This window comes from Amphibalanus amphitrite, unplaced genomic scaffold (assembly GCF_019059575.1).
Source record: "Amphibalanus amphitrite isolate SeventyFive unplaced genomic scaffold, NRLGWU_Aamphi_draft 000181F_arrow, whole genome shotgun sequence".
In the NCBI taxonomy this organism is placed as follows: Eukaryota; Metazoa; Arthropoda; class Thecostraca; order Balanomorpha; family Balanidae; genus Amphibalanus; species Amphibalanus amphitrite.
The window spans coordinates 330,421-358,133 of NW_024881676.1; the positions used below are offsets into that span (position 1 = coordinate 330,421).

Consider the following 27,713-nt stretch of genomic DNA (forward strand, 5'->3'; position numbering starts at 1 on the left):
ATACCTCATCGGCCAATATTGTGTGCTTCCCGGTCCGCCGATACGGGCCCAACCATTCGGCATTCAGGACCACTTATTCGGCCGTAAATAAGCCATCTGGTTGAATGGGTGCCGTGGGCGGGAGCCTCCCCTGTCGCGCGTTCGTCAGTCTAGTTACGACTCTATTCCGGAATAATTCCCAATTCCGATGGCTGAGTGAAAAGTAATGGAGAGCGCCCAAAAATACGAAGATTTCGGGATCAGGCCAAAGCCAGGGGTCTTAATGAAAATCCCCAACATATTTCAGTCTGACGTATTTGCCGGCTGGCCGGGCGGGCGGGGCGGCTGTTTTGCTATGTGGGGCCGGCCGCGGGTCGGTGCGGCTGGGGACAGGACCATCTGGCGCGTGCGGGGGCTCAGGGTGCAGTCGGAGGTGGAATCAGAAAGGGACAGAGGGGCTGGCCTCGGACAGATGGAGCTCCGCGGGAAACAGCAACACGACGTCTGCGGCCATAGAAAGACAGGCCAGGCAGAGGGCCACGGGAAACGGCAACACGACGGCCGCGGCGACAGACAGACAGAGGTCGGGACGGCGCAGAAATGGACCGAGAACAGGGACTGAAATAGCAGTGTGATAGTACTGAGAACACAAACTGAAACCAGAAAAACAGACTGAGAACAGGGCCTGAAATAATAAGGAAGCAAAACTGGGAAAGGTTGACACGACTGAAAAATGATGCTGGGAGACGGGGTCAAAGGACCAAGAATTGTGGGCTCATGTAAAAGAACCGGAGGCAGCATGAGCACCATTGCGAACTGATGCTCTTGCTAAAGATGCTTTAGTGATGTTAACTATTTAAAACAAGATGCCGCAACCTCGTCTCTACTTTTTGACCAGCTGATCCGATCCTACGCATTTTCCCGTCCTATTCTCGCTGCTGTTCCATTTATCTTTTCTATATTACTGCAGGTTATATTTAGTTATAACCTGCAGTAAAAGTGAAGTCCCCACACTGCACCTCGCCTCTCTGACCCTGTCCTGTTCTGTTCTATCCCGTCCCGTCCCGTCCCGCTCTGTGTCCGTGCCCGGGGAGCCCGTCGCTGACCCTCGTCTGGCGCGGGCGTCAAGAGAGACCGATGGGGGCGCTCTGCCGCCGCTCAGGGCACCGCCTGCCACTGACATCGCCCATATTTCCGAGATCGATCTGCCGCCTGAGCTGTATGTACGAGTGACGACCATGCTTCTGACGTGGGACGCGAGACGTGGGATAGCAATGGTAAATGGTCGTCAGTCGGTCTTCAATAGTGGACTGGCATTCTGCATATTCTATTCATCTAACTGTGGGCAGGTTTCCCTGTGACATTGCTTATGCGTGTCTCATGCTATAGAGAAATACGGAAAATACGAACCTGGTGAAATGAGCTGGATAAAAAGCGATTAGCATTAAATAAGATTTAAAAGAAAAAAAGAGAAACGCAGGATAGAGAAATGATGTCTAAATAAAACAAAAATTCTGGAATAAGGCGACAGAATATGCCGAAGCATAACAGCGAAAGAACGAAACATCTGATCAAATGAATGCCTGTCACCGTAAGGCTTATGCTGTTGTCTTTTGTCGCCACTGCGTTTGAGCCTCGCTTTCCGAGCGACCGCTGCAATGTAATCCCCGCTTTAGCTGGCACTACCGTGGGCGGCGGTGGCGGCGTCCGGTCCATTTTTCACCGTGCCACGTCGGGGGCGTCTATCGGCCAGTATTAGCGCGTGCCGGCCGTCCATCACAGCGCCAAGTGTTTTAACCCGGCCGCCGGTCGGGGGCCATCCATCAGCTGGCGGTGACGGCCGCCGGTCGGCCTCGCGCGGCGCGCTTTCACACCGCAAACGTCGACAAAAATCTCCCCCTGGCTGGCAGAGGGGCGCCGCTCAGTGCAGCTCGTAGCGTTCGCGGCTGTGTGTGAGAGCTGCTCCGAGTGGTGGTTGGTGAGAGTGTTGACAGTTTAATTAGAGCCCAGGGGAGTGTGTTTACCCCCCGGCTTAGCAGCCACTCGTGATATGGAGATAAATACGGGCACGTGGCAATTCTCACCTACATTTGGCCCGCCTCAATCCGCCGGAGCCGATTGGAATGGGAGAGCGTGGCGCGAGAAAAACAAGGACTTTTGTGGAGAAAAATACAAACGGAGAAGGGCATCTGCGTTTGACAGTTGCCGGTGCTTGCTTTTGATGTGGAAGTTACGTGAAGGAAAGCACGTATTTCAAATGCATGTCAGTCAGAGGCTGGATCAGTTAAGGCATCCTAGTATAACCACTATCATGATATTTATGACACTGCATACTGATAGCGGAGGTAGAAGAAGTATCAATTCAAACGCACGATTTCTTTCGGCACTACAGAAGGGGGTTTTATCAGCTAACGAGTGGGACGGTAGCTTACGAAGACCCGGCGGCTGCCACCAAGAGTCTCCGGCTGGGCTGAGTTCTCTCAGCGCTCCCACTCGAGACACTTGAAGTCAACAGACACCACTCAGGCTCCGGCTGCAGAGGTGCTCCGGAAAACTTCTCCGCAGACACTTCAAATGTTGAGAGATAAATAAGAACGGATTGTTTTCCTCTTTTGCCACTCGTGGACTCTTTTTATCCCCTCCAGTCAATATCTCTCGCACACTATCCATCCAATACATCTGTGATATAAAAAATGCCCTCGTAACCTTACTTTTTTGCTTTTTCTACTTTTCTTTTCTTTCGTCTTCTGTTCATCTTCTCTTTCTCTCCACCTCCCTTTTCCCCTACGTCAGTCTGATCTCTGTACCTAATGGGCCTCCGCAATGTTATTCTTTGTTCTGCTTTCTCTCTTTTTATTCTGTTTTATTCGAAATTATTCTCTCTGCACTGTTTTTATTCTCTTAACCCCTTTCTCCTTCTCCTCCTCTACTTTTTATCCGCTTTAAGTCCTCCTTCCTCCCACCCTCCGTCGAGGAGGAGGCTGCTGTTCGGGGGCGGCCCGCCATTTTGTGCCCGTCGCCGGCGGCTGCCGCTGACAGCTTGCCGCCGCAGCGATAGTGGCCAACTTTAGGCGTCGGATTACAGAATTAATTTCCTTCGCCGCCAGATATCAGCGGCGAGCTCCGCCGCGCCGCCTCCGACGGCGACGACGGGCTAGAGGGGCGCTGGGACCGCCAGCCGAAGGCAGTGGCGAGGTGGTTGATGGGGGGGGGGATGACAATTCTTTTAGAACTGGCTATTCTTAGACGACTGCTAATAGTGAATTTTGGAGAGAAATTTGCAAAATATTTTTAACTGCTTGTTAATTTACCCTGTAGAAACGGTATTGAAGTAGGGGAGAGTGGGGTAATTTGGCCGGTGGTGTAAATTGGCCGCCCCCACCTGTACGAAAGCTGATAAAAGTGAATGAAATAACTTAGGTCTCTATTCATTTGTCATCGGCAGAATTAACTCGAGAACAAATATCAAAACTTTCCCCCTCTTAGTTTTATTCAAAATTGATAAAAGGTGAATTACGTTACAAAATGGTAACTTTTACTTCCGTTTAAAAATTTGTATAACATGTAGTATTTGGGCTGTAAACGAATTAAAACATTAGTAGCGCCATTTTTGAGGGTGTTCAGCGGCTCCAAGAGCAATTTCATCTAGTTCTGTACAGCCATGACGACTTTATAGACAAAAAATTTCAGAATGGCAATGTGGGGTTATTTGGCCGGGACTAGCGGGGTAACTTGGCCGGTGCGCTCAGAGTCACTATGCTGGGACGGCCGAGTTGTCATGGTCAATTATACCATAAAGGACATAATTCATGACCAACTTTGACTACCTTGATGCCATATTTCCTATTGGACAGCTGTAAGGGCATGTGACGTCATCAAAGGTTAACTAACGCTTTTTTGCTAATAAATACTTACAGAAAAAAGATACAACCGCGCAAATGGTCTCATTGTGTTCAGCTCGTCAAGGCGCATCGAATGATATACATGATGACCTTGAACTCACGTAACCTTGAGGTCAAGCGACCTGAAGTAACGAGACCTGAAGCCAACCTTGACCTTGACCTTGACCTTGACCTTTCGAGGTCAACACATACATGTTTCGATGCGGAATGACGAGAGAATTACGATGGTGTTTTTAGTTTTGGCCTAACTTGATTACTTCAAAAGTTATTCGTAAAAAAACTGTCATCGCATCTAGAGCCGCTATTTTGACTATTTTCGACCCCTGTGACGGCTGAGTCAACCTCCAAAATGCTTCAAATGCGTCGTAGGACACGCGTCATTGCTGAATGTGAAGCTGACTCGCCTATAACAAAAATAATGGCCTCAAACTAACACCGGCCAAATTGCCCCACACCCCCGGCCAAATAACCCTGCTACTGGGGCAATTTGGCCGCTTTGCAGACCTGTGTAATCCGCCACAATTTCAATATAAGTAGTTACTCAATCATTTCAAGTTTACTGTCCAAGAAAGTAAAATGTATGCCACACCTGTCCGCGTTGAGAAAATGCAGAAATGTGTTGTCGATTTTTAGTTACATCGTTTTCTAAAAAAAAGCGGCCAAATTACCCCACTCTCCCCTATCAAGTAACACACCTTTCTGTAGTCAAAAGAAACACACTTTTATCCCTGTCCTGTTTCACTGGCAATGGCCGTGGACATGCTAAGACATTTCATGCACTCTGTGAGCGGCGGACCCGTCTCGGCCGTTGGGGACTGACCTGTTTTGACCTGGTACTTGAGCGTCTGGCTGCAGTCCTGCAGCAGCTGCTCGATGGTGACGCCCTGCTCCGGGATGCGCAGGTCCAGCAGCCGCCTCAGCTCCTCCGGGTGGTGGAAGTCGATCACCTTCTCGTTGCGGTCGAACGTCTTCTGGATGAAGTCGTACAGGATGTCGACCACGCTCTGCAGAAATTCCTTGGTCTCCGGGTAGCCGTCACCATTACTGGGCAGCAGATCTGTGGAGCGAGTGGGTAGAGATGATGAGGGTAGTTACTAGTTGACAGTTGTGGTCAATACTCGTTAGTGGATGATTAATGCATCTCTATGACAGTTTCGGTTTCTGCCCATCTCATACAGGCGCTTAGATGAGAAAGCGCAAAATACTAATGTTGCCAATGTATTCAAAGATGCTTAAATATCAAGATGCGTCTTGCCAGTCTGTCTTCAGGTCATAACTGTGTGTATACGGATATGTATATGTCTGTCTCTCTGCCTGTATTTCTATCCAGATTAAAAGTATAGTCTCCGGACGTGCCCGTACCCAGGCTGTTGTCGCCTGTTTCTACCGCGCGCCGCTGCCGCAGCAGGAATTAAATCGCGGCGGGCGCCAACTGGGGACTAATTGGCGTATTTATATATGCGGGATCTGCAATCAATGGGGCGAGATCCTCAATTAGGCCCAGAGGAGGGGTGGAGGGCAGAGCCGGAGGGGAGGGGAGGGGAGAGGGCCAGCTGCTCCCGACTGTGTAAATACCGCTGGCGGCCGACGGCCAGCCGCCGTGGCAGGACTTGGTGAAGGCTGTGTTAGGATGGGGCGGTGGTTTTGGTATGGGTGGTGGACGTGGTGTAGCAGTGGCTGACAGATGGAGGCGGTGGCTGGAACACGGCACAGCGGTGTAAGAAGGTCGATACGACACATATCGTTTACGTTCATCATATCATTCACACACAAGTACCGGTGAGACTACAAACATGGCTTTGTTTGCATCCAAAGCAAACGTCGATCTAGTGTATGCTCTCGTCTCGTGCAACTAACGGCTTTTGCAATGCTTTGGTGTAGAGATTTTAGCATAGAACACACAATGAATGTGACTGAAATCAGCGCTGCTGTCAGAAAAAAATAAGTTCATTTAGCCAAGTTGCAAATAATAGTGCTGCAGCAGCGGTTTTGTGGTATACCTTCAGTCTTTTGCATACCATTTTCCTCAACGAAAGATGTGGTATCTTTCTCTCGCATCTTTCGGTGTCAAGAGTGTTCAACACACCATCCCATCCTGGGTATGCAGATCGGATATGCCGTATTTTCCGTCCGAGCTGCCTTCAATAGCCCCACTCCTTTCCAGGGGGACGGCACCCCTCGCCTCCCTCCGTTGACTTTGTTCCCGCCCCGGCGCACAGATGCTCGGAATGCCTTTGCAGGCGGCTGGGCGCGGAATGCGGGGGAGACGGCAACATATTGCAGCCACGTCAGACGGCCGCTCATTTCGTCGCTCTCAGACGGGGAGATATTGTATCTCCCGGACGGGGAGATATTGTAGCCGAGCTGGTGGTGTCACCGGCACGGCTGCCACCCAACGATTTGTTTACTGAACGTGAAACGGCGACGGTGTCAACATAGGAGATGAGAGGTCCTGATGTACTGCCGGTGGGGGCCAAATACTGCGGTGGATAGGGGCGATGACTACCTTTTTGCACCGCTATTTGATAAACATGACAGTGTTTGGTCAGGGAGCCGACAGACAGGCTCAAATTCGACTCTTTTTAGACGGGATGTCCGCAAGAAGGTGTCGGACTACACATAAACTAACTATTATAAATAAAATCAGTAAAACACACATCACGATTCACGCGGTGCACGCTGCCTGCTTGGTAAACACTGAGCAGCATGTTACAATTTGGTGTTTGGTTGACGGGAAATCTTTTTGAAGTATAGCCGAAGACGTCCCTCTAGGCTCTAACGGTTACGTTAAAAAAAATATTTTGCAATAATATTATAGGTTAGGGATGAAAACAATGCAAAGTCTCTTTTAATTTGAAGGCTTCTCCATTGCCGCAATAAGCAAGTGCGACCACACCGCCGCTCTCTTCCGTTGGGATCGGCGCCGCGCTCGAACCTGAAACGTAGACTGTACCGCAGTAGCTGCCTGTGCTGCGGTGCAGCATGCGCCTGGCTCTTCCTGCCGAGTGCCTTTATGCATAAGGCCGATTGGAATGCTTTGCGTGTCTCAATTCTCATAATAAATCTGCGTAGTTTCTTCAATACGCAAGAATATTATATGAGTACATCGCATACCATTTTCCAACCCTTCATCAACATTTCCGGGAAGCACATGAAATAACAAACTGAATACCGACAGCAAGCAATTTCAACAATGAACGAGCCCTGCCAGATAAAAGAGGCCAATATCGCGTGTTTTCGTCGTATGCAGCCGTGGTTCGTAAGGGTGAACGGAGCTGCTATTGCCGGCGCATTTGGGGCCTTATTGATCGGTGGTCACATCTGTTAGTCGGGGTTTAATTAAACGGGGCTCGCCGGCTCCAGCACAGGCGAGAGGTTCGGCACACAGTTGGACAGAGAAAAAAGAGAGAATGATGCTGCTGTTTTTGTCAGAAGAGAGAGAGAGAGAGAGAGAGAGAGAGAGAGAGAGAGAGAGAGAGAGAGAGAGAGAGAGAGAGAGAGAGAGAGAGAGAGGAGAGAGAGAGAGAGAGAGAGAGAGAGAGAGAGAGAGAAAGAGAGAGAGAGGGAGAGGGACGAGGGAGAGAGAGGATGTGTGCTATATATACAGATTATCCCGAAAAGAAAGAGGATACGAAAGAGGGAAGGTAAAAAGAAAGAAGTGGTGAAGTAAACACTAATGCGTACCTCTTAAACTACTCAAACAACTGATGCTTGGCAAAAAACTTCAAAATGAGACTGAGCAAACGGCTTTGCCTTGCGTTCATATACCTATTGCTGCATGCTGCAGCATGCCTTCACTCACAGCTGATTCCTCCTCCCCGTTACCGTTGACCTGTGACCATTCGACCTGTGACTCCCCTGCCGCGTTCAATACGCCCACGCAGATTGTAGACAAACAATCCGTAATGTGTAATCGCATTACGTCATCGCCAGCCGCGGCGCCCCGCATCGCCGCGGGCTAATCACGCGCGGTCTCAGCTGAGTGGCACCGGATTCCGGACTGGGGTCGGTCGCCTCGGACAGACCTACGGAGGGAGGGTCCCCGGCTGCTGACCAGCGCACGGCTCACGGGATGGACACGAGCTCATGGTAGGCGGATCAGTACTGGTGTAAAGCAGGTTTATCGTGGAGTAACGATGTTGTTAGTTTTAGATTAGCGCCCTGGTAAGTGGTAACGCTGGGTGGTGTCGCATTTCTGCGTGGTTTGCATTTCGTAGTGCTGGAGGTGTGTTTCACTGCCTAAATACATACTACACTGGAATAGATTATCGCGGTTGATTTGTGCAAACGCAAACGCGCATTGAATGCAATGGCCAGCGTGATCGTTTTGCTTGCAAGCTAGACATAAACACCAGTTTATATATATATATATATATATATATATATATATATATATATATATATATATATATATATATATATATATATATATATATATATATATATATATATATATAACTAGCTTACATAGTTGTGAGTTGTGTAGTGATTCTTTAGCGTGGCGCGATGGTGTTATTCCGTTTGATTATCTTACATTACACAGGTACGAGGATTGCAGTATTTTCATAAGTGCGCTTGAAAACGTTGCTTCCCTGGACGTTTTATGTTTATATAGCGTTAAGAGCTCTTTTTGATTTCAATCTCTTCAATTGAGAAGCAATTGTAGTTCTATTCTTTCAAGAACCACCTGGCCCAAGAAAACAATTTCTACTCTCAGTACGGCTCAGGAAATCCTCTCTGTCTCTGCACTCCTACCGCTCCGGGCCCGGTACCGGCACATCTGTCGGTTCCCGGCGGCTGAGAACGGCCTCTTACCGTCTGTGCTGTGCCCCGCGGCCGCCCCCACTTTGTCACAATCCGCGGCACTTCCGGACCAATCTGAAAACGCTTTTAAATCGCTCCGACGTCGATCGACGTTAATCGGTTCAGCGGCGCTCTGTGCGGCCCGCTCGGATCTAGAGAGAGACAGAGGGAAACGTCGGGAATGACGGGGGGAGGGGGTAAGCCCGCGGCGACGGCGGTAAGCTCCTCCGGCAGCCCGGGTGTGGTAAGCCCCCATTCCCGGCCTAGCCCGGGTGTGGTAAGCCCCCAGTGCCGGCCCAGCCTGGGTGTGGTAAGCCCCAGGTCCGCCCCAGTGACAGTTGGAGGCTGGAGATCAGGCGCTGGGGTCGCGAAATGCCGGTGGCGATTCGTCGGTGATCAGGGACCGCGGATTCAAATTCTCGTAGGGTGTGCAAGATGTGGCGACTGGGCCCCCCACCTCACGCCGGGCCCCTTCCAAAAAGTCAGCGCCGCCACTGCTCCGGAATAAGCCGGTTCTAAGGAAGCGGGGCGGGAAAACCTTCAAAATTGACGGTCGTAAGATGACTGAGCGAGCATCTTACGGTCAGGAGATGCATGAGCAGAGTAAATGCACATGCATGCATGCAACGTGATCCAAATCGATCTCCGATTTTACCAAGCAGGCCCCTAAAGGCTTACAGTGACCTTCAAGGGCCCCTACGGGCCTCAGAGAGACCTTTTGCACAGTTGATGTTGGCACACTTCTTTTTATCATGGATTACATTAATTAGTTTAAAAATAAAACACGGCCGGCGGGATGTTTGGGCCCATCGATTTGGCCCCTATGACCTATGGGGGTCTGGCCTCCGGCCCCCCTTAGCTTCCCCATTGCTCTACGGTCCACACGCTGGCTTTGGGGCCCCATAAAGGCCGCACGCCAGCTCCTGAGACCCAACGCCGGCAATTCTAAGGGTCACCGGCGCACCGCACACGGTCTTTGAAGGTCCCATAACGGCCTCTGGAATACCTCATGTACATAGAACTAGATGCCGGCAGCGCTCTTGCGTTGCCTTGGGCCAGAATTGGAGGAACGGTGCTGAGGGCACACACCGGGCAAAACCACCGAAACCCAGACTGAGCTTGGACTGAACCAGGAACCTGAAACCAACCGAAACATCCCAAAAATGCTTGAAAGCACGCGAGATTGGTGTGAATATCTACCTACAGTAAGATATGAATTAACTGCACGTGCATAGTTCATGCCCCAGGCACCCCAGTGCAGTCATTTTCATGACATCATGTAGCGTGTGTCTAGTTCTATCAGTGTACTGACTTTTGTGTCGCTAGATCGACGTTTCCCGGGATCAGAGGATCCCTCGTCAAAACCGTTATCCGCCCCCCGCACGCGCAGCTTGCACCCCTCGGATATTATCTCGCCGGAATGTCGTGATCAAATGTATTCTTCTTATGACCTGCAAGTTTTGAACCAGTTAGAGCTGCCGTTTACCCTGCAGGCGTGGCAACGTACGAAGGGGTGCAATCGGCTTGCACGTGCATAGCTCATGCACCACAGAGTTTAGCTCAACCAAATGTGCATTATTTTGGAGGCCTTGCCTGGGACTACCATTGAACCGATTTTGAGGTTGATAGCTTAAAATTTCTTTGAGCCAGAGGACCTCACGTCAAAACGGTTTTCCGCCCCCAGCACGTGCAGCCTGCACCCCTAGCAGACGGTGACCCCACTGGAAACTGGTTCAAGGTGTTAACGATGTGTCCCGCCAGTATGGCTTTGCCCGTGACCTCTGGTTGACCTGTAGCCTTGACAAAAAATTTCGTGTCACCGAAACTTTGAAGCGGAATAGCATGTGCCACGAAGCACCGAGCGAACCGAGGCCAGCACCAAAAGTTTACCTCGCCGGAGACGAATCAAACGGTCCCACTTTCGTCCCGATCGGTCCACCCATTTTGACTCCAGGTCCAAAAAAGCTTGGACAAACTCACATACTCACTCACTGACAAACAGGTTCAGGATCTCAGGTATCTCAGGAATCGGCCTGGGGCCTTCAAGAGCCAGTTAGGGCCCTCGGAAAGTGGCATTATACCCTGAGATAGCTGTGTAAGGCCCTCGGGTAACGGCTTGGAGCCCTCGGGCATCGGCCTGCGCCCCGGGCATTGGCCAGAGGTCCTTGGATATCGGTCTAGGGCCCCTCAAGAGCCGGTGAGGGCCTTCAGAAACTGGGGTGGGGCCCTGAGATAACTGTGGGGGCTTTCAGGTGCTGATGCGGGACCCTTAGGCATCGGCCCCAAGAGGAGGTTAAGGAGGGCAGGGGGCAGGGGCCCTCAAGAGCCGGTTAGGGCCCTCAGAAACTGGCGTGGATCCCTGAGCTAGCCATGTAGGTACTCAGACACCGGCGTGGGACCTTTAGACATCGACTTGGGGCCCGATCGGGCATCGGCCTGGGCCCTCAAGAGCCGGTGGGAGCACTAAAAATGGCGTGGGTGGGGTTCTGAGATAACCCCTGAGATAACACTAGAGCCTGTTCACGCCTTCAGGCACCGGTGCGGGACCATCAGGCTCGCGCTGGGGCCCTCGAGAATCGGCTTGGGACACTCAAGCGCCAGGGCCGCATGGGCCCCCACAACGAACTGTGGGTGTGCAAAAATAGGTGTTTGCACACCTGTGGTGCTGTGGGGCAGTTCACCACATATCAGTGACTGGGTTTTACGTTAATCAGAAATGGAAAATATCAACCTGGTGCGTGTTCCAAAAATTCAATCAGTTCGATCCAAACGGCCCCAAGTAAAAGAATTAATTTAAGAGCGGGTTGTTATATTTAAATTACCAAAACGAAGTCAAAAACCAAAACAGCGAATCAGACAATGGAGCGACGAAGAGACGAGAATGAAATCCAAGTTTGCCAAATATGCCCTGCCTAATCTAAGTTATAAATCCCGGACAGAACGGGCCAAATCGCGGAGCCAGACGTGACGCGTCTGCTCGGGCCAAGAGCTCGGCCAGAAGTCCCGGGGTAGCGCGCGGCCCGACGCAGCGGGCCGGGTCCAGACATGCGCAGAAGCACTCGGACACCACGTGGCTGCCGATCGGAGCGCGGATTGGTCACTGGCCGACGCACTGCGGCAGCGCAGGCCGCAGACACGCGGTCGCATCGTGATGGGACAAAGTTCACGAACAGACACGTCCTGGGCCGCCTCCCCAGCGCCGGGGCGGGGTAGCGACGTCACAAGTCGGCGCGCGAATCGGTCTGCGCCGGGAACTCCCGTGCCGGCCGGCGACACACGTGGTTACCACAGTACTCACCGCCTCAGCGCGGAGCGCATACACGATAAGCCAAAACAATCACTTTTCACATCACTCGGTGCGCGACGCGATCGACACTTCACTGCGCGACGCAATAATCACTACACGGTACGGCGCAACGCAATTGTCACTGCACGGTCCTGCGCGACGCAAGAATCACTACACCGCGCGACGCAGTTATCACTTCACTGTCGGCGCCACGCGATCAGGATCGTCCTCGAACGCACGTACGCGGGCGCACTTAAAAGTATCGGAAGTCCGGTTGCGGCCGGAACTGCACGCGGCGGCCGCTGCGGGTGTGCACCGGCGCAGCCGCGGACGGCTTGTCGTCCTTGGCCGGCGATGCGGAAGACGTCACTCCAGGTTTTGAAGTCCTCTTGCTGGACGGTCTTGTAGTCGTTGGCGTCGGTGTCGGCTCGTCGGGCGCCCCAGTGGCGAGGGACCCGAGCGAGGTCGACGGTGACGGCTGCTGCTCCGGAGCCGCAGGCTCGGTACTGCTCGGACCAAGCGTGTCCTCAGGTGGCGGCATGTGTGCCGGTTTGAGTCTGTCGACACTTACAGTGTCGTGGGCGCCAGTCGGCAGCTCCAACGTGAACACTTTAGGGCTGCGTCTGATGACTCGCATGGGGCCGCGGTACGGGGACTCCAGAGAGTGCCGCACGCGGTCAACGCGTACCCACACGTGTGTGCATGTCATGAGATCGGGTGGCACGTGCGTCGGTGGTGTGCGGGCGTGGTTCGAGCCCTGTGAGAGTGTGACGAAATCGATTTCTGACATACGCTTTGCCAGTTCTTGGACGTACTTTGTCCCGACGGGGACCTTCTCGACGGCGCAGCGGGGAAACAGCACCTGCGCGCCTGTGACGGCAGTGAATGCCGAAAAACCCGACTCTGCTGGCATGGCTCTCAAACCTAGCAAAACGACGGGTAGCGCGCGCAGCCACTCTTGCCTGCGCGCCCGGATGGCGGCTTTGAGCGTTCGGTGGACTCTTTCCACCATCCCATTGCACGTCGGATGATAAGCAGTGGTTCGGAGGCGATGGAAACCTATCATTGAAGACAAATGCGCAAACAGTTCCGATTCGAATTGGGAACCGCGGTCCGTGACTACATGCAGTGGCACTCCGAACCGGGACACCCAAGTGTCGAGGAAAGCAGAGGCTACACTTTCCGCGGTGATCGAGACCAACGGCACGGCCTCGACCCACCGCGTGGCGCGATCGATGCATGTCAACAAATAACGAAATGGCGCGGTGAAGGGGTGCCCGTGGGGTACTGACGGGGGCAGCGGCCCGACTATGTCTATATGTACAGTTTCGAACCGCTGTGAGGGCACGTCAAACCGACCGGGCGGAGAACGAGTGTGCCTGTGCACCTTGGCTTCCTGGCATGCTTCACACTCCTTCACCCATCGCGCAATGTCACGGCGCATATCATGCCAGAAATAGCGAGAGCTGATGAGACGGGTGGTGCCTTTCCTACCCGGGTGTGACAGGCCGTGGAAACGATCAAACACGGCGCGCCTGCATGCCTCTGGTACGTACGGGCGTGGATGTGGTCCAGTGTTGTCACACAGGACTGTGATGTCGCCAGACAGTGTTACTGGCTCCAATCGGGAGGTGTCCTGCGGCTTTGAGCGCGATTCTGAACCTGACTCGGCATGCTGGTGCTCTGAATCAGCAATGCCGGCGTCTCTGTCCTTTTCCTGCTTCTGAGCCGCCGCGATAAAATGGAGGTCACATGCATCGAGGGACACTGCATTTACCGGGCGACTGAGGCAGTCCGCCACCACGTTGTCACTGCCACGAATGTACGAGACCTCCGTGATGTATTCCGTGACGACACACCAGTGGCGCTGTTGGCGGTCAGACTTAGCAGTGTGCGGGCTGTGAAAAGCGCGCACGAGTGGCTTGTGGTCCGTTCGCAGGGTAACGTGGCGGCCTTCGATCATGTCACGAAAATGGAGTGTGGCCAGATAAGCCGCGAGTAGCTCTCTGTCATACGCGGCGTACTTCTGTTGGGCCTGACTGAGCTTCCGTGAGAAGAAGCCAATGGGAACGGGTACTCCGTCCACAATCTGATGGAGCGCGGCACCCACCGCGACTTGTGATGCGTCAGTAACAAGCTCGTACTGCTCGCAGTGTGGCACTGGGTGTGGCAGAGTGCAGGCGCCAGCTAGCGCTGCTTTACTGTCACTGAACGCCTGAGTCTGTTCCTCTGTCCACGTCAGTTCTTTGCTTTTTGGATTGAGTCGAATCAGTTCGGTCAGGTGGAACGTGACATCGGCGAATCGCGGAATCATGCGCCGGTAGAAGCCGATGAGTCCCAGATAGCGACGCAGTGACTCTGAGTCATGCGGTAGAGGGAGGTCCAGAATCTCCTTCACTCTGGCCTTGGGAGGTGTGACACCTGTGCTGGTGACGTCATGACCGAGGAAAATGAGCGACCTTTTCATGAACTCGCATTTCTCCAGTGAGATGCGAAGCTTGTGCTCAGCCAGCTTGCTGAACACGAGGCGCAAATCTTTCTCATGCTGCTCCTGGTTCTCGGAAAATACCAGGATATCGTCAAGATAGACGAATACGCACGGCACGTCTCGGAAGATGCCGTCCATGACCCTCTGGAATGTGGCACCTGCGTTGCGAAGCCCCATTGGAATGAAGGTGTATTCGTACAAGCCGAAGGGCGTGGTGACGGCCGTCTTCTCTGAGTCAGCGGGGTTCATAGGCACCTGGTGATATGCACGGAGCAGATCGATTTTGCTGAACCACTGAGCGTTGTGGAGCTTGGTTGAGAGGCTCTGAATGTGCGGCAGTGGGTAGCGGTCAGGTTTGGTTACGGCGTTGAGCGCGCGGTAATCACCGGTGACACGCCACTCACCAGGGGTACTCTTCGGAACCATGTGAATGGGTGAGGCCCACGGGGACCTAGAGGGACGAATCACTCCTGTTTTGAGCAGCACATCGAGTGCTTGTTTTGCCGCGGTTAGTTTGTCGGGCGGCAGCTTGCGTGGGCTGGCGAACGTGGGTGGAGCGCTGCCGGTGTCGATGAAGTGAGTGGTTTTGATTGGCGAGTCTGTGTAATCCGGCTGGTTAGGGCTGAGAACAGCGGGGTGATCCTCTAGGATGGGCCGCACTGCCTCAGGCACCTGGGCGAGATCGTTTATCACCAGATGAACAGACTGCCCGGTCGTCGGTACACCGGGAGCAGAGAGCAGAGTGGTGGAGTCGCGGAGAACTTGTGAACCACAATCGACAACCAACGAGTTGTGAGCGAGAAAATCGTTACCGAGTAGCGGCTCTGTCACTTCAGCCACTACAAATGTCCATGTGTAACTGCGTCGGAGTGTGGGGAGGACAATATCGAGAGTGGCCTCGCCATGCACGCGCAGTGGCTGCCCGCTGGCAGTCGTGATCGAAACAGCGGACGGGTGAATTAGAGTTCCATTCACATAGGAGGGTGGAACCAGGGATACACCAGCGCGAGTATCCACGATGAATTTCAGGGGCTGATCATTCACCTTGGCTGTTACCCTAAGGAGCGGCAGGCCGAGGGCTGCGTTTACGGCCTGCTCCTCTCGTTTCCCGACTCTGAGGCTGCACGGGAGGGAGATGCAGCTCGTGAGGACGGCTGCATGGTCAGATCAGCAGCTTTGTCGGGCCAGTGACACCATGGCTTGCAAGTGCGTGCTCTGCTGCCGAAAAACAGGTGAGCACGGCATACTTTCGGCTTCTGGTCAGGGTGGAACGGCGTGAGACCGAGAGACGCCCTTGAATCACGAGCATCACGAGCAGGGGAGTGTGTGGCGGCTCGGCTCTGCGGCTGAGTGGCCCTGTGGTACCTTGGGTGCTGCTGAGCCACAAAGAACGCCTGTGAGTCGGACTGTGAGTCCTGATCCTGACAGTGAACCATGTTAGCAGCTAGGTTTTGCACAAGAGGGATCAGCTCGTCCGCGAGTTTGCCCAACTGCGACAGTGAGAGCTCGCGCTGAGAAGCCAGGGCCGTTGCAATGCCTGTAGGTAGCGACTGGATAAATTTGTGCCGAACGAGATCGTCTCCGACACCAACCTTGTCGGCCACCTCTCTGAGCTCGCTCAGAAAGAGTGAGGGGCGGCCCGTCAGACGCGTTTTGCTGATCAGTTTCTCAAACATCTCTGGCTTTGTCTTTTCGTACATGTCAGTGACGGCTGTCTGTAGCTCAGAGAAATTTTTGTTGCTCAAGACAGCACGCGGAATGTGTGAGATGGTTTCCGGAGGCAGGGCAGAGAGAACGTGGTAGAATTTGGTCTGCGAGTTGGTGATTTTGGCAATGTTAAATTGGGCATCCATAATAGCAAACCAGCCGTCAACCGCGGTGTCCATAAAAACCGGCGGCTTGATCGACACATGATGGACCGGCTCAGCATGAGCGGGTTCCATCGTGCCCTCGTTCGTCATGATCGTTAAAGTATAGCCGGTGTTTGCAATGCACTGAACAATTAAAATTTAAAACACCGAGTGCAAAATCCGAAAGAGCCAATGGAACGCCGAAATAAGATCACCGAGAAGATAAATGCTTAACTAATCACACGGCGGAGAGATGGCACAGAAACCATCATGGAAAAATGGCGCAGAAGCCACTGTGGAGCGACGGAATAGCAATCCATGTGGGGGAATAATATAAAATAATTGATTCGGGAATGAGCGGAGGCGACAACCCGGAAGTATGGAAAAATCGAACAAGAATCACGTCGGGGTCACCAATATGTGGTGCTGTGGGGCAGTTCACCACATATCAGTGACTGGGTTTTACGTTAATCAGAAATGGAAAATATCAACCTGGTGCGTGTTCCTGTCTGTCTGGACCCGGCCCGCTGTCTGGACCCGGCCCGCTGTCTGTCTGGACCCGGCCCGCTGCGTCGGGCCGCGCGCTACCCCGGGACTTCTGGCCGAGCTCTTGGCCCGAGCAGACGCGTCACGTCTGGCTCCGCGATTTGGCCCGTTCTGTCCGGGATTTATAACTTAGATTAGGCAGGGCATATTTGGCAAACTTGGATTTCATTCTCGTCTCTTCGTCGCTCCATTGTCTGATTCGCTGTTTTGGTTTTTGACTTCGTTTTGGTAATTTAAATATAACAACCCGCTCTTAAATTAATTCTTTTACTTGGGGCCGTTTGGATCGAACTGATTGAATTTTTGGAACACGCACCAGGTTGATATTTTCCATTTCTGATTAACGTAAAACCCAGTCACTGATATGTGGTGAACTGCCCCACAGCACCACATATTAGTGACTGGGTTTCACGTCGGGGTCACCAATATGTGGTGCTGTGGGGCAGTTCACCACATATCAGTGACTGGGTTTTACGTTAATCAGAAATGGAAAATATCAACCTGGTGCGTGTTCCAAAAATTCAATCAGTTCGATCCAAACGGCCCCAAGTAAAAGAATTAATTTAAGAGCGGGTTGTTATATTTAAATTACCAAAACGAAGTCAAAAACCAAAACAGCGAATCAGACAATGGAGCGACGAAGAGACGAGAATGAAATCCAAGTTTGCCAAATATGCCCTGCCTAATCTAAGTTATAAATCCCGGACAGAACGGGCCAAATCGCGGAGCCAGACGTGACGCGTCTGCTCGGGCCAAGAGCTCGGCCAGAAGTCCCGGGGTAGCGCGCGGCCCGACGCAGCGGGCCGGGTCCAGACATGCGCAGAAGCACTCGGACACCACGTGGCTGCCGATCGGAGCGCGGATTGGTCACTGGCCGACGCACTGCGGCAGCGCAGGCCGCAGACACGCGGTCGCATCGTGATGGGACAAAGTTCACGAACAGACACGTCCTGGGCCGCCTCCCCAGCGCCGGGGCGGGGTAGCGACGTCACAAGTCGGCGCGCGAATCGGTCTGCGCCGGGAACTCCCGTGCCGGCCGGCGACACACGTGGTTACCACACACCCTCAGGATTTTCAGGGTGTGCAATTGCACACCCTGCCCCCCGGAATCCGCGGTCCCTGTCGGTGATGTGTGAGCTGTGGACACTGGCCAGCTTTCTGAGAGCTCCTTGGAATATGGTTTCACGCACATTTTCATAGCATAAAGAAAAGTTCGAATAATCTTTACAAGGTCATTATGATTTCACGGATATTCTGTTGAACTTGCATTCTCTAGATACTTATTAGCTTCTCGAAGTCCATTTGGGATATATTCGTGATTGAGCGGACACGATATCGCATTACAGTCTGTTTTACCCATCAATTTCCGCATTTTGCAACAAGTCCAATCACCTTGCTTTAATAAAACTGATGCGTACTACCATTTCAATAAATTCCTAGAACACATCCTTGCAGCACTGCGAGTAAAGTATGAACACGAATGACGTTCCATTTTGTCATAATAGACGTTACAACACTGCCATAGTGATTATTTGTGTATGTGGTGGGTAATAAAACTTACGGTGCCGGCTCGAGCCGAAGTAATTGATGACCAATGATCTCTTACAATATCCACCAATTGCAGGATCGACATTTGCTCTTACTCATCTATATGTATTGTGCGCGTCTGTGAGCATTTGTATGCGTTGTGGGACAGCTGCCCTCGGTGCCGTCAGTGACAGCTGGTGCCGCTGTGTGAGGCAGCTGGTGCTGCTGTATGAGGCAGCGGAGCGGTATGAGACAGCGAACCTGAATGCTGATTGGTCAGAAGGCAGTGGCCAGGACCGGCCAGTTTGTGACTAGGCCAGTGACCAGGCCAGTTTGTGTGGCGAATGGAGTCCATGGTGTCCAAAATCTGGCCCAAGTTGAACATTTTTTTTTCAGCGACAATTCTCTCCGACTGGACTCGGCAAGAAAATAGGAGGATGTAAAATGCATGATCAGTGTGGTGGAAAATGCATGGAGTTGTGAACCTGAACTGCGTATTACGCACGCCGATATGAGACACCGCAGCGGTCCTGGTGGTGTACATACAGGGTGTCCCAAAAAAATGTACCTCATTTGAAATTAAGATATCTCAGTGTCTGAGCATACAATGACCCTAAATTTGGTATCATATGAAAGCTCATTCCATAGCATTTTGTTTGATATAAACTATTTTACTGTACGTTACGTGACAGCCGAGTGATAACGAAAGAGCAAAACCTTTGCAATTTCGCACTTGAACTCCTGCTACAAGTGTTTCTAAATTGTGTCTCATGTCAACTGAAGACATCTCAGAAAATACGCACGTGATGATAACTATCATTTATTTTATCTAACTTACTATTCCAACAGAATCCGTCTGTCTGTGAGTCTGTGTGTCCGCACATCGTGTAGTGGGTTCAATTTGTTACGGCTTCAGGGCAGACGGTACGACGTAGGGGGCTGAAATTTGCACGCCTTCTAGGTGACAGAGCGGGTCAGCGCCTTTTCTAGGTTTCGACTCGCTGGGGTCCACGGTTCGCGCGTGGGGCGCGCTGGAACAACGCCAATGAAATTTTGATCGGTTCGTAGATCTTCATTGAGAGCCGGGGTCGACAAACTTTGTGAACTAAATGCATGCCGATCGGCGGCGGGTGCCTCGCATTGACGGATGGGCAAGTTATTAATTTGAATGAAAAGTGGCGAAAAAATGTGTTGATTGTCGCTAAATGGGTACAGTTTGTGATGAAATTTCCAAATACACCGAGTTTGCCGCAAGGCGTCACATTGGTCACAAGGCGTCATTTTTGCCGCAAATCGCACAGTTTTGTCAAATATGGTCCGATATGGGTGCAATTTAGTGCAAAGATGCATGCTCAATTACCGGTTGAAAATGAGCCGTGTTTGCCGCAATGCGCCACATTTGTCACAAAGCGCCATTTCCGACAAATACAATTAAGGGTAATGGAATGGCACGAACAGGAGCAGGACTAGAAGCACTTTTAAAGTTTAATTAAAAAAGAATATTGGATCCAATTATTATGCGACCTGACATGAACCAGTGGTAGGTAGTGGTAGTGGTAGGGGTAGGGGTAGCGGTAGGGGTAGTGGTAGGGGTAGGGTAGGGGTAGGGGTAGTGGTAGGAGTAGTAGTAGGGGTAGGGGTAGTAGTAGGGGTAGGGGTAGGGGTAGTAGTAGGGGTAGTAGTAGGGGTAGTAGTAGCGGTAGTGGTAGTGGTAGGAGGTAGGGGTAGGGGTATGGGTAGTGGTAGTGGTAGGAGTAGTGGTAGTGGTAGGGGTAGTAGTAGGAGTAGTAGTAGGGGTAGTGGTAGGGGCAGTGGTAGGGGTAGGAGTATGGGTAGTAGTAATGGTGTAGTGGTAGGAGTAGTAGTAGGGGTAGTAGTAGGGTAGTGGTAGGGGTAGTGGTAGGGGTAGGAGTATGGGTAGTAGTAGTGGTAAGGGTAGGGGACAGGGGTAGATGTAGTGGTAGTGGTAGGGGTAGGGATAGTGGTAGGGGTAGTGGTAGGGGTAGTGGTAGGGGTAGTGGTAGGGGTAGTGGTAGGGGTGGGGGTAGGGGTAGTGGTGGAGGCAAAAGTAGAACAGTGGCCCGGGCTGATCCCATCGGACGAGAGGTGACCTATGTGACATGGCCTGACCCAAAGTGACCGGGGCTGACCCCTTTGACCCGTCTTGACTCCGTATCAGCCAAATGGTATCCAACACAGCCCTCAGAACAGTTCTTTTTTAAATTCTCTTCACATTTCCGTCCATATCTATGCTTCTAGACGACACATCGATTTGAATCGACCACCATTCGAAAGCAAATTGGCTGGTGCCGCAATTTTTTCCTACCACGCAGCAAAGCAAGTGGCGCAGCCGCTTGTCTAACTTACTATTCCAACAGAATCCGTCTGTCTGTGAGTGTGTGTGTGTGTCCGCCACGCCGTGTAGTGGGTTCAATTTGTTACGGCTACAGGGCAGACGGTACGGGGTAGGAGGTTGAAATTTGCACACCTTTTAGGTGACAGAGCGGGTCAACGCCTTTTCCAGGTTCCGACTCGCTGGGGTGTACGGTTGGCACGTGGCGCGCGCTGGAAGAACGCCAATGAAATTTTGATCGGTTCGTAGATCTTCATTGAGAGCCGGGGTCGACAAACTTTGTGAGCTGAATGCATGCCGATCGGCGACGGGTGCCTCGCATTGGCGGATGGGCAAGTTTTTAATTTGAATAAAAAGTGGCCAGAGAATGTGCTGATTTTCGTTCAATGGGAAGAGTCTGTGATACAAGTATAAAAATGCCCCGCGTTTGCCGCAATGCGCCACAATTATCTCAGGGCGTCATTTTTGCCGCATATCGCACAGTTTTGTCAAATATGGTCCGATATGGGTGCAATTTGGTGCAAAGATAGGGTTACCGGATGAAAATGCGCCGCGTTTGCCGCAATGCGCCACATTTGTCACAAAGCGCCATTTCTGACAAATACGATTAATGGTTATGTAATAGCAAGAATTGGAGCAGGGCTAGAAGCACTTATAAAGTCTGATTTTTGTCTTAGTACTTATTGGATCCAATTATTCCGTGACCTGACATGACCCAGTGATAGGTAGTGATAGTTGTACGGGTAGTGGTAGTGGTAGTGGTAGTGGTAGAAGGTAGTGGTAGGGGTAGGTGTAGTGGTAGTGGTAGTGGTAGGGGTAGTGGTAGTGGTAGGGGTAGTGGTAGGGGTAGGGGTAGTAGTAGGGGTAGTAGTAGGGGTAGTGGTAGGGGTAGTGGTAGGGGTAGTGGTAGTGGTAGATGTAGTGGTAGTGGTAGATGTAGTGGTAGGGGTAGGGGTAGTGGTAGGGGAAGGGGTAGTGGTGGAGGCAAAAGTTGAACAGTGGCCCGGGCTGATCCCATCGGACGAGAGGTGACCTTTATGACCTGGCCTCACCCAAAGTGACCGGGGCTGACCCTTTTGACCCGTCTTGACCCCGTATCAGCCAAACTTTATCCAACAAAGGCCTCAGAACAGTTCTTTTTTAAATTCTCTTCACATTTCCGTCCATATCTATGCTTCTAGACGACACATCGATTTGAATCGAACACCATTCGAAAGCAAATTGGCTGGTGCCGCAATTTTTTCCTACCACGCAGCAAAGCAAGTGGCGCAGCGCTTGTCTAACTTACTATTCCAACAGGATCCGTCTGTCTGTGAGTGTGTGTGTGTGTCCGCCACGCCGTGTAGTGGGTTCAATTTGTTACGGCTACAGGGCAGACGGTACGGCGTAGGGGGTTGAAATTTGCACACCTTATAGGCGACAGAACGGGTCAGCGCCTTTTCTAGGTTCCGACTCGCTGGGGTGCACGGTTCGCGCGTGGGGCGCGCCGGAAGAACGCCAATGAAATTTTGATCGGTTCGTAGATCTTCATTGAGAGCCGGGGTCGACAAACTTTGTGAGCTAAATGCATGCCGATCGGCGGCGGGTGCCTCGCATTGGCGGATCGGCAAGTTATTAATTTGAATGAAAAGTGGCGAAAAAATGTGTTGATTTTCGTTCAATGGAAACAGTTTGTGATACGAGTATACAAATGCACCGTGTTTGCCGCAATGCGCCACTTTAGTGACAAGGCGCCATTTTTGCCGCAAATCGCATAGTTTTGTCAAATATAGTCCTATATGGGTGCAATTTGGTGCCAAGATACATGCTCAATCGCCGGGTGAAAATGCGCCGCGTTTGTCGCAATGCGCCACATATGCCACAAAACGCCATTTCCGACAAATACGATTAAGCGTAATGGAATGGCACGAATAAGGGCAGGGCTGGGAACACTTGAAGTCTGATATTTTAGTACTGATTGGATCCAATTATTCTGTGACCTGACATGACCCGGCGGTGTTGGTAGGGGTAGGGTAGTGGTAGGGGTAGGGGTAGGGGTAGGGGTAGGGGTAGTGGTAGGAGTAGTAGTAGGGGTAAGGGTAGTGGTAGGGGTAGTAGTAGTGGTAGGGGTAGTAGTATGGGTAGTAGTAGGGGTAGTGGTAGGGGTAGTGGTAGGGGTAGGAGTGTGGGTAGTGGTAGGGGTAGGGGTAGATGTAGTGGTAGGGGTAGGGGTAGGGGTAGTGGTAGGGGTAGTGGTAGGGGTAGTGGTAGGGGTAGGGGTAGGGGTAGGGGTAGGGTTAGGGGTGGAGGCAAAAGCAGAACAGTGGCCCGGGCTGATCCCAGCGGACGAGAGGTGACCTATGTGACCTGGCCTGACCCAAAGTGACCGAGGCTGACCCCTTTGACCCGTCTTGACCCTGTATCACCTAAATTTCATCCAACAACGCCCTCAGAACAGTTCTTTTTTTAAATTCTCTTCACGTGTTCCGTCCATATCTATGCTTCTAGACGACACATCGACATGAATCAAACACTATTCGAAAGCAAATTGGCTGGTGCTGTATTTTTTTTTTCTACCACGCAGCAAAGCAAGTGGCGCAGCCGCTTGTCTAACTTACTATTCAAACAGAATCCGTCTGTCTGTGAGTGTGTGTGTGTGTCCGCCACGCCGTGTAGTGGGTTCAATTTGTTACGGCTTCAGGGCAGACGGTACGACGTAGGGGGTTGAAATTTGCACGCCTTCTAGGTGACAGAGCGGGTCAGCGCCTTTTCTAGGTTTCGACTCGCTGGGGTGCACGGTTCGCGCGTGGGGCGCGCTGGAACAACGCCAATGAAATTTTAATCGGTTCGTAGATCTTCATTGAGAGCCGGGGTCGACAAACTTTGTGAACTAAATGCATGCCGATCGGCGGCGGGTGCCTCGCATTGGCGGATGGGCAAGTTATTAATTTGAATGAAAAGTGGCGAAAAAATGTGTTGATTGTCGCTAAATGGGTACAGTTTGTGATGAAATTTCCAAATACACCGAGTTTGCCGCAAGGCGTCACATTGGTCACAAGGCGTCATTTTTGCCGCAAATCGCACAGTTTTGTCAAATATGGTCCGATATGGGTGCAATTTAGTGCAAAGATGCATGCTCAATTACCGGTTGAAAATGCGCCGTGTTTGCCGCAATGCGCCACATTTGTCACAAAGCGCCATTTCCGACAAATACAATTAAGGGTAATGGAATGGCACGAATAGGAGCAGGACTAGAAGCACTTTTAAAGTCTAATTAAAAAAGAATATTTATTGGATCCAATTATTATGCGACCTGACATGAACCAGCGGTGTTGGTAGGGGTAGGGGTAGGGGAAGGGGTAGGGGTAGGGGTAGTGGTAGGGGTAGTGGTAGGGGTAGGGTAGTGGTAGGGGTAGGGGTAGTGGTACGAGTAGTAGTAGGGGTAGGGGTAGGGGTAGTAGTAGGGGTAGTAGTAGGGGTAGTAGTAGGGTAGTGGTAGGGGTAGGAGTATGGGTAGGAGTAGTGGTAGGGGTAGTGGTATGGGTAGGGGTAGTGGTAGGGGTAGTGGTAGGGGTAGGGGTAGGGGTAGGAGCAGTGGTAGTGGTAGGGGTAGTGGTAGGGGTAGGGGTAGTGGTAGGGGTAGTGGTGGAGGCAAAAGCAGAACAGTGGCCCGGGCTGATCCCAGCTGGACGAGAGGTGACCTATGTGACCTGCCCTGACCCAAAGTGACCGGGGCTGACTCCCTTGGCCTTTCTAGGCCCCGTATCAGCCAAATTCCATCCAACAAAACCCTCAGAACAGTTCTTTTTTAATTCTCTTCACATTTCCGTCTATATCTATGCTTCTAGACGACACATCGATTTGAAACGAACACCATTCGAAAGCAAATTGGCTGGTGCCGCAATTTTTTCCTACCACGCAGCAAAGCAAGTGGCGCAGCCGCTTGTCTATACTACTATTTGAACAGGATCCATCTGTCTGTTTGTCTGTCCGCCACGCCGTGTAGTGGGTTCAATTTAGCCGGCCTACAGGGCAGACGGTATATCGTAGGGGGTTGAAATTTGCACACCTTCTAGGTGACAGAACGGGTCAGCGCCTTTTCTAGGTTTCCACTCGCCGGGGTGCACGGTTTGCGCGTGGGGCGCGCTGGAAGAACGCCAATGAAATTTTGATCGGTTCGTAGATCTTCATTGAGAGCCGGGATCGACAAACTTACTGAGCTAAATGCATGCCGATCGGTGGCGGGTGCCTCGCATTGAAGGATGGTGAAATTATTGATTTTGATAAATGGTGGCGAAAAAAATGTGCTGATTGTTGCTAAATGGGTACAGTTTGTGATAAGATTGTACAAATGAACCGCGTTTGCCGCAATGCGTCACATTGGTCACAGGGCGTCATTTTTGCCGCAAATCGCACAGTTTTGTCAAATATGGTCTGTTAAAGTTGCAATTTGGTGCAAAGATGCATGCTCAATCACCGGGTGAAAATGCGCCACGTTTGCCGCAATGCGCCACATTTGTCACAATGCGCCATTTCCGACCAATAAGATTAAGCGTAATGGAATGGCACGAATAGGAGCAGGGCTAGAAACTTTTTTAAGCCTGATTTTTTAAAATACTTATTGCCGGATCCAATTCTTCTGTGACCTGACATGACCCAGTGGTAGGTAGTGGTAGTGGTAGGGGTAGGGGTAGGGGTAGGGGTAGGGGTAGGGGTAGTGGTAGGAGTAGTAGTAGTAGGGGTAGGGGTAGTGGTAGGAGTAGTAGTAGGGGTAGGGGTAGTGGTAGGGGTAGTAGTAGGGGTAGTGGTAGGGGTAGAGGTAGGGGTAGGAGTATGGGTAGTAGTAGTGGTAGGGGTAGGGGTAGGGGTAGTGGTAGTGGTAGTGGTAGGGGTAGGGGTAGTGGTAGTGGTAGGGGTAGTGGTAGGGGTAGTGGTAGTGGTAGGGGTAGTGGTAGGGGTAGTGGTAGGGGTAGTGGTAGGGGTAGGGGTAGTGGTGGAGGCAAAAGCAGAACAGTGGCCCGGGCTGATCGCAGCGGACGAGAGGTGATCCCTTTGACCCGTCTTGACCCCGTATCACCCAAATTTCATCCAACAACGCCCTCAGAATAGTTCTTTTTTAAATTCTCTTCACATTTCCGTCCATATCTATGATTCTAGACGACACATCGACATGGATCAAACACCATTCGAAAGCAAATTGGCTGGTGCCGCAATTTTTCCTACCACGCAGCAAAGCAAGTGGCGCAGCCGCTTGTCTATATTACTATTTGAGGAGGGTGCGTCTGTCCGTTACCGAGGTCCCGACTTGGTGGTGCTTTGCGTGGACTACAGGCCAGACCGTTGCACCTAGCGCGCTGAAACTTGCACAACTCATAGATCAAGGATGCGCGACGTGCCTTTGAGGGGTCTCAGCTCGATCGGGTCGTTAGTGAGCGCGTGGCGCGTGCCCAAAAAGTGCAAATTTGCGTCATAGACTTTACATGTATAAATCGGCGTGCGAAATCGGGCGAAAGCAGCTAAATTTGCCCGACACGGGTCCGGTCCCGGTGCCATATCTTGGTGACCAGGGATCCGACCGGCACGGGGAAAACAGCATCGTGTAGATAATTGAATGGGCAATGGAATGGTGTGCGATACAGAGGATAGCACGCACCACGTGCACCGGGGAGGGCACTTTTGTTGAAAAATTGCGGTTTTTGGCGGATTTTGGAATTGATTTTATTTTTAGGTGACCGTTAAATGGAACGAGTTGAATCAACGCCTATTTGCAAGAGAAAGGTACCGCCTCTCATATAAAAATTGTGAAAAGCTGATTGATCCAAATCAAGGTGGTGCAAATCACAGGAGAAAATGGTGTTTGTCAATTTTTTGCCACTTTATTAATCACACGGGTTTTGCTCAATGATCTGGTACCTCTGGCAATTAAAAATGGCACCGTTGGAAAGAACATTCAATTCTGTCCAAGGTTCAGTCTTTATTTTTGCATGATGAGCAACAGTATTCTTAAAAATATAAATGTTCCAAACCATTACATTGTCATTTTAAGCGAAATTCATCGATGGCCCTCAAAAGACTTCACGCCAGTTTTCGAATCATTGTTAAGTAGAACGCATGATAATACGACACGGGCACCTCGATGCGATGTATCGTTTATGTTTTATTACAAAATGCTCGGCCGTCAAAAAAGCAATCAAACGAAATGGATACCAACCAAATCGACACAGACCAACCCAATACCCACGAGTCAAAAATAGCCCTTCTTCGCGTTGCGGAGCACGCGGGTAACCCTAGTTAAAACTAATTTCATGGCAGGCAGTTAATGCCTGGTTAATGCTCCACATCTTTCATTTTGAACAATGGGGCAGCTGAGCAAGGAGGAAAGGATTCAAGTTGCAAAATTCTACCTCCAAACCGGCTCTGTGGTGCAAACACAGCGGAAATTAAATCCCCACTTAAAAAACAAAAAAGAGCTCCTCCCACAAGTGTGCAAAAAGTGTGTGGACACCATCAGCCTCCAATGGCTACAGCAGGACGGGGCTCCTCCACACACTTCCGAGATCAACGATGGTCTGGCTCAACGAGCGCATGGGTGATCGGATCATATCCCAGCGTGCCAACGTTAGCTGGCCGCCACTCTCCCCACACCTATCGCCTCTTGACTTTTATCTGTAGGGGTTCCTCAAGAGTGTGGTATACGCAAAGAATCCTCAAGCTCTGGACCAGCTGAGGAACTCGATCCGGATATGCATCCGGAAAATCCCGCTTGAAACATGTGCCCGCGTAGCCCAAGAGTCCTAAAGACGCTCCGCCATGTGTGCCGAGCGAAAGGGAGGGCACTTCGAGCGTTAGCACGGCTGAACCTTTAACTGGGATGTGATGCGATGTGTGTTTTTGTTATGTTAGCAATGCATGAATGAAACCTAGTTTCAATATTTCTAATGATTTTTGTGTTTTGTTCTGAGTTGCTGAAAATATCGTCAAAACAATTGAAAGCTTTTTC

General features: G+C 51.4%; 1 protein-coding gene across 1 annotated transcript in view; it reads right to left on the minus strand.

Moving 5' to 3' along the window:
* Nucleotides 1-27,713, minus strand: part of LOC122384100 (glutamate decarboxylase-like) — a 42,892-nt gene that overhangs the window by 12,439 nt on the left and 2,740 nt on the right. The window contains exon 2 of the mRNA XM_043371114.1: nt 4,702-4,938. Within this exon, the coding sequence (XP_043227049.1) occupies nt 4,702-4,938 (237 nt within the window). The remainder of the gene's footprint in view (nt 1-4,701; nt 4,939-27,713) is intronic.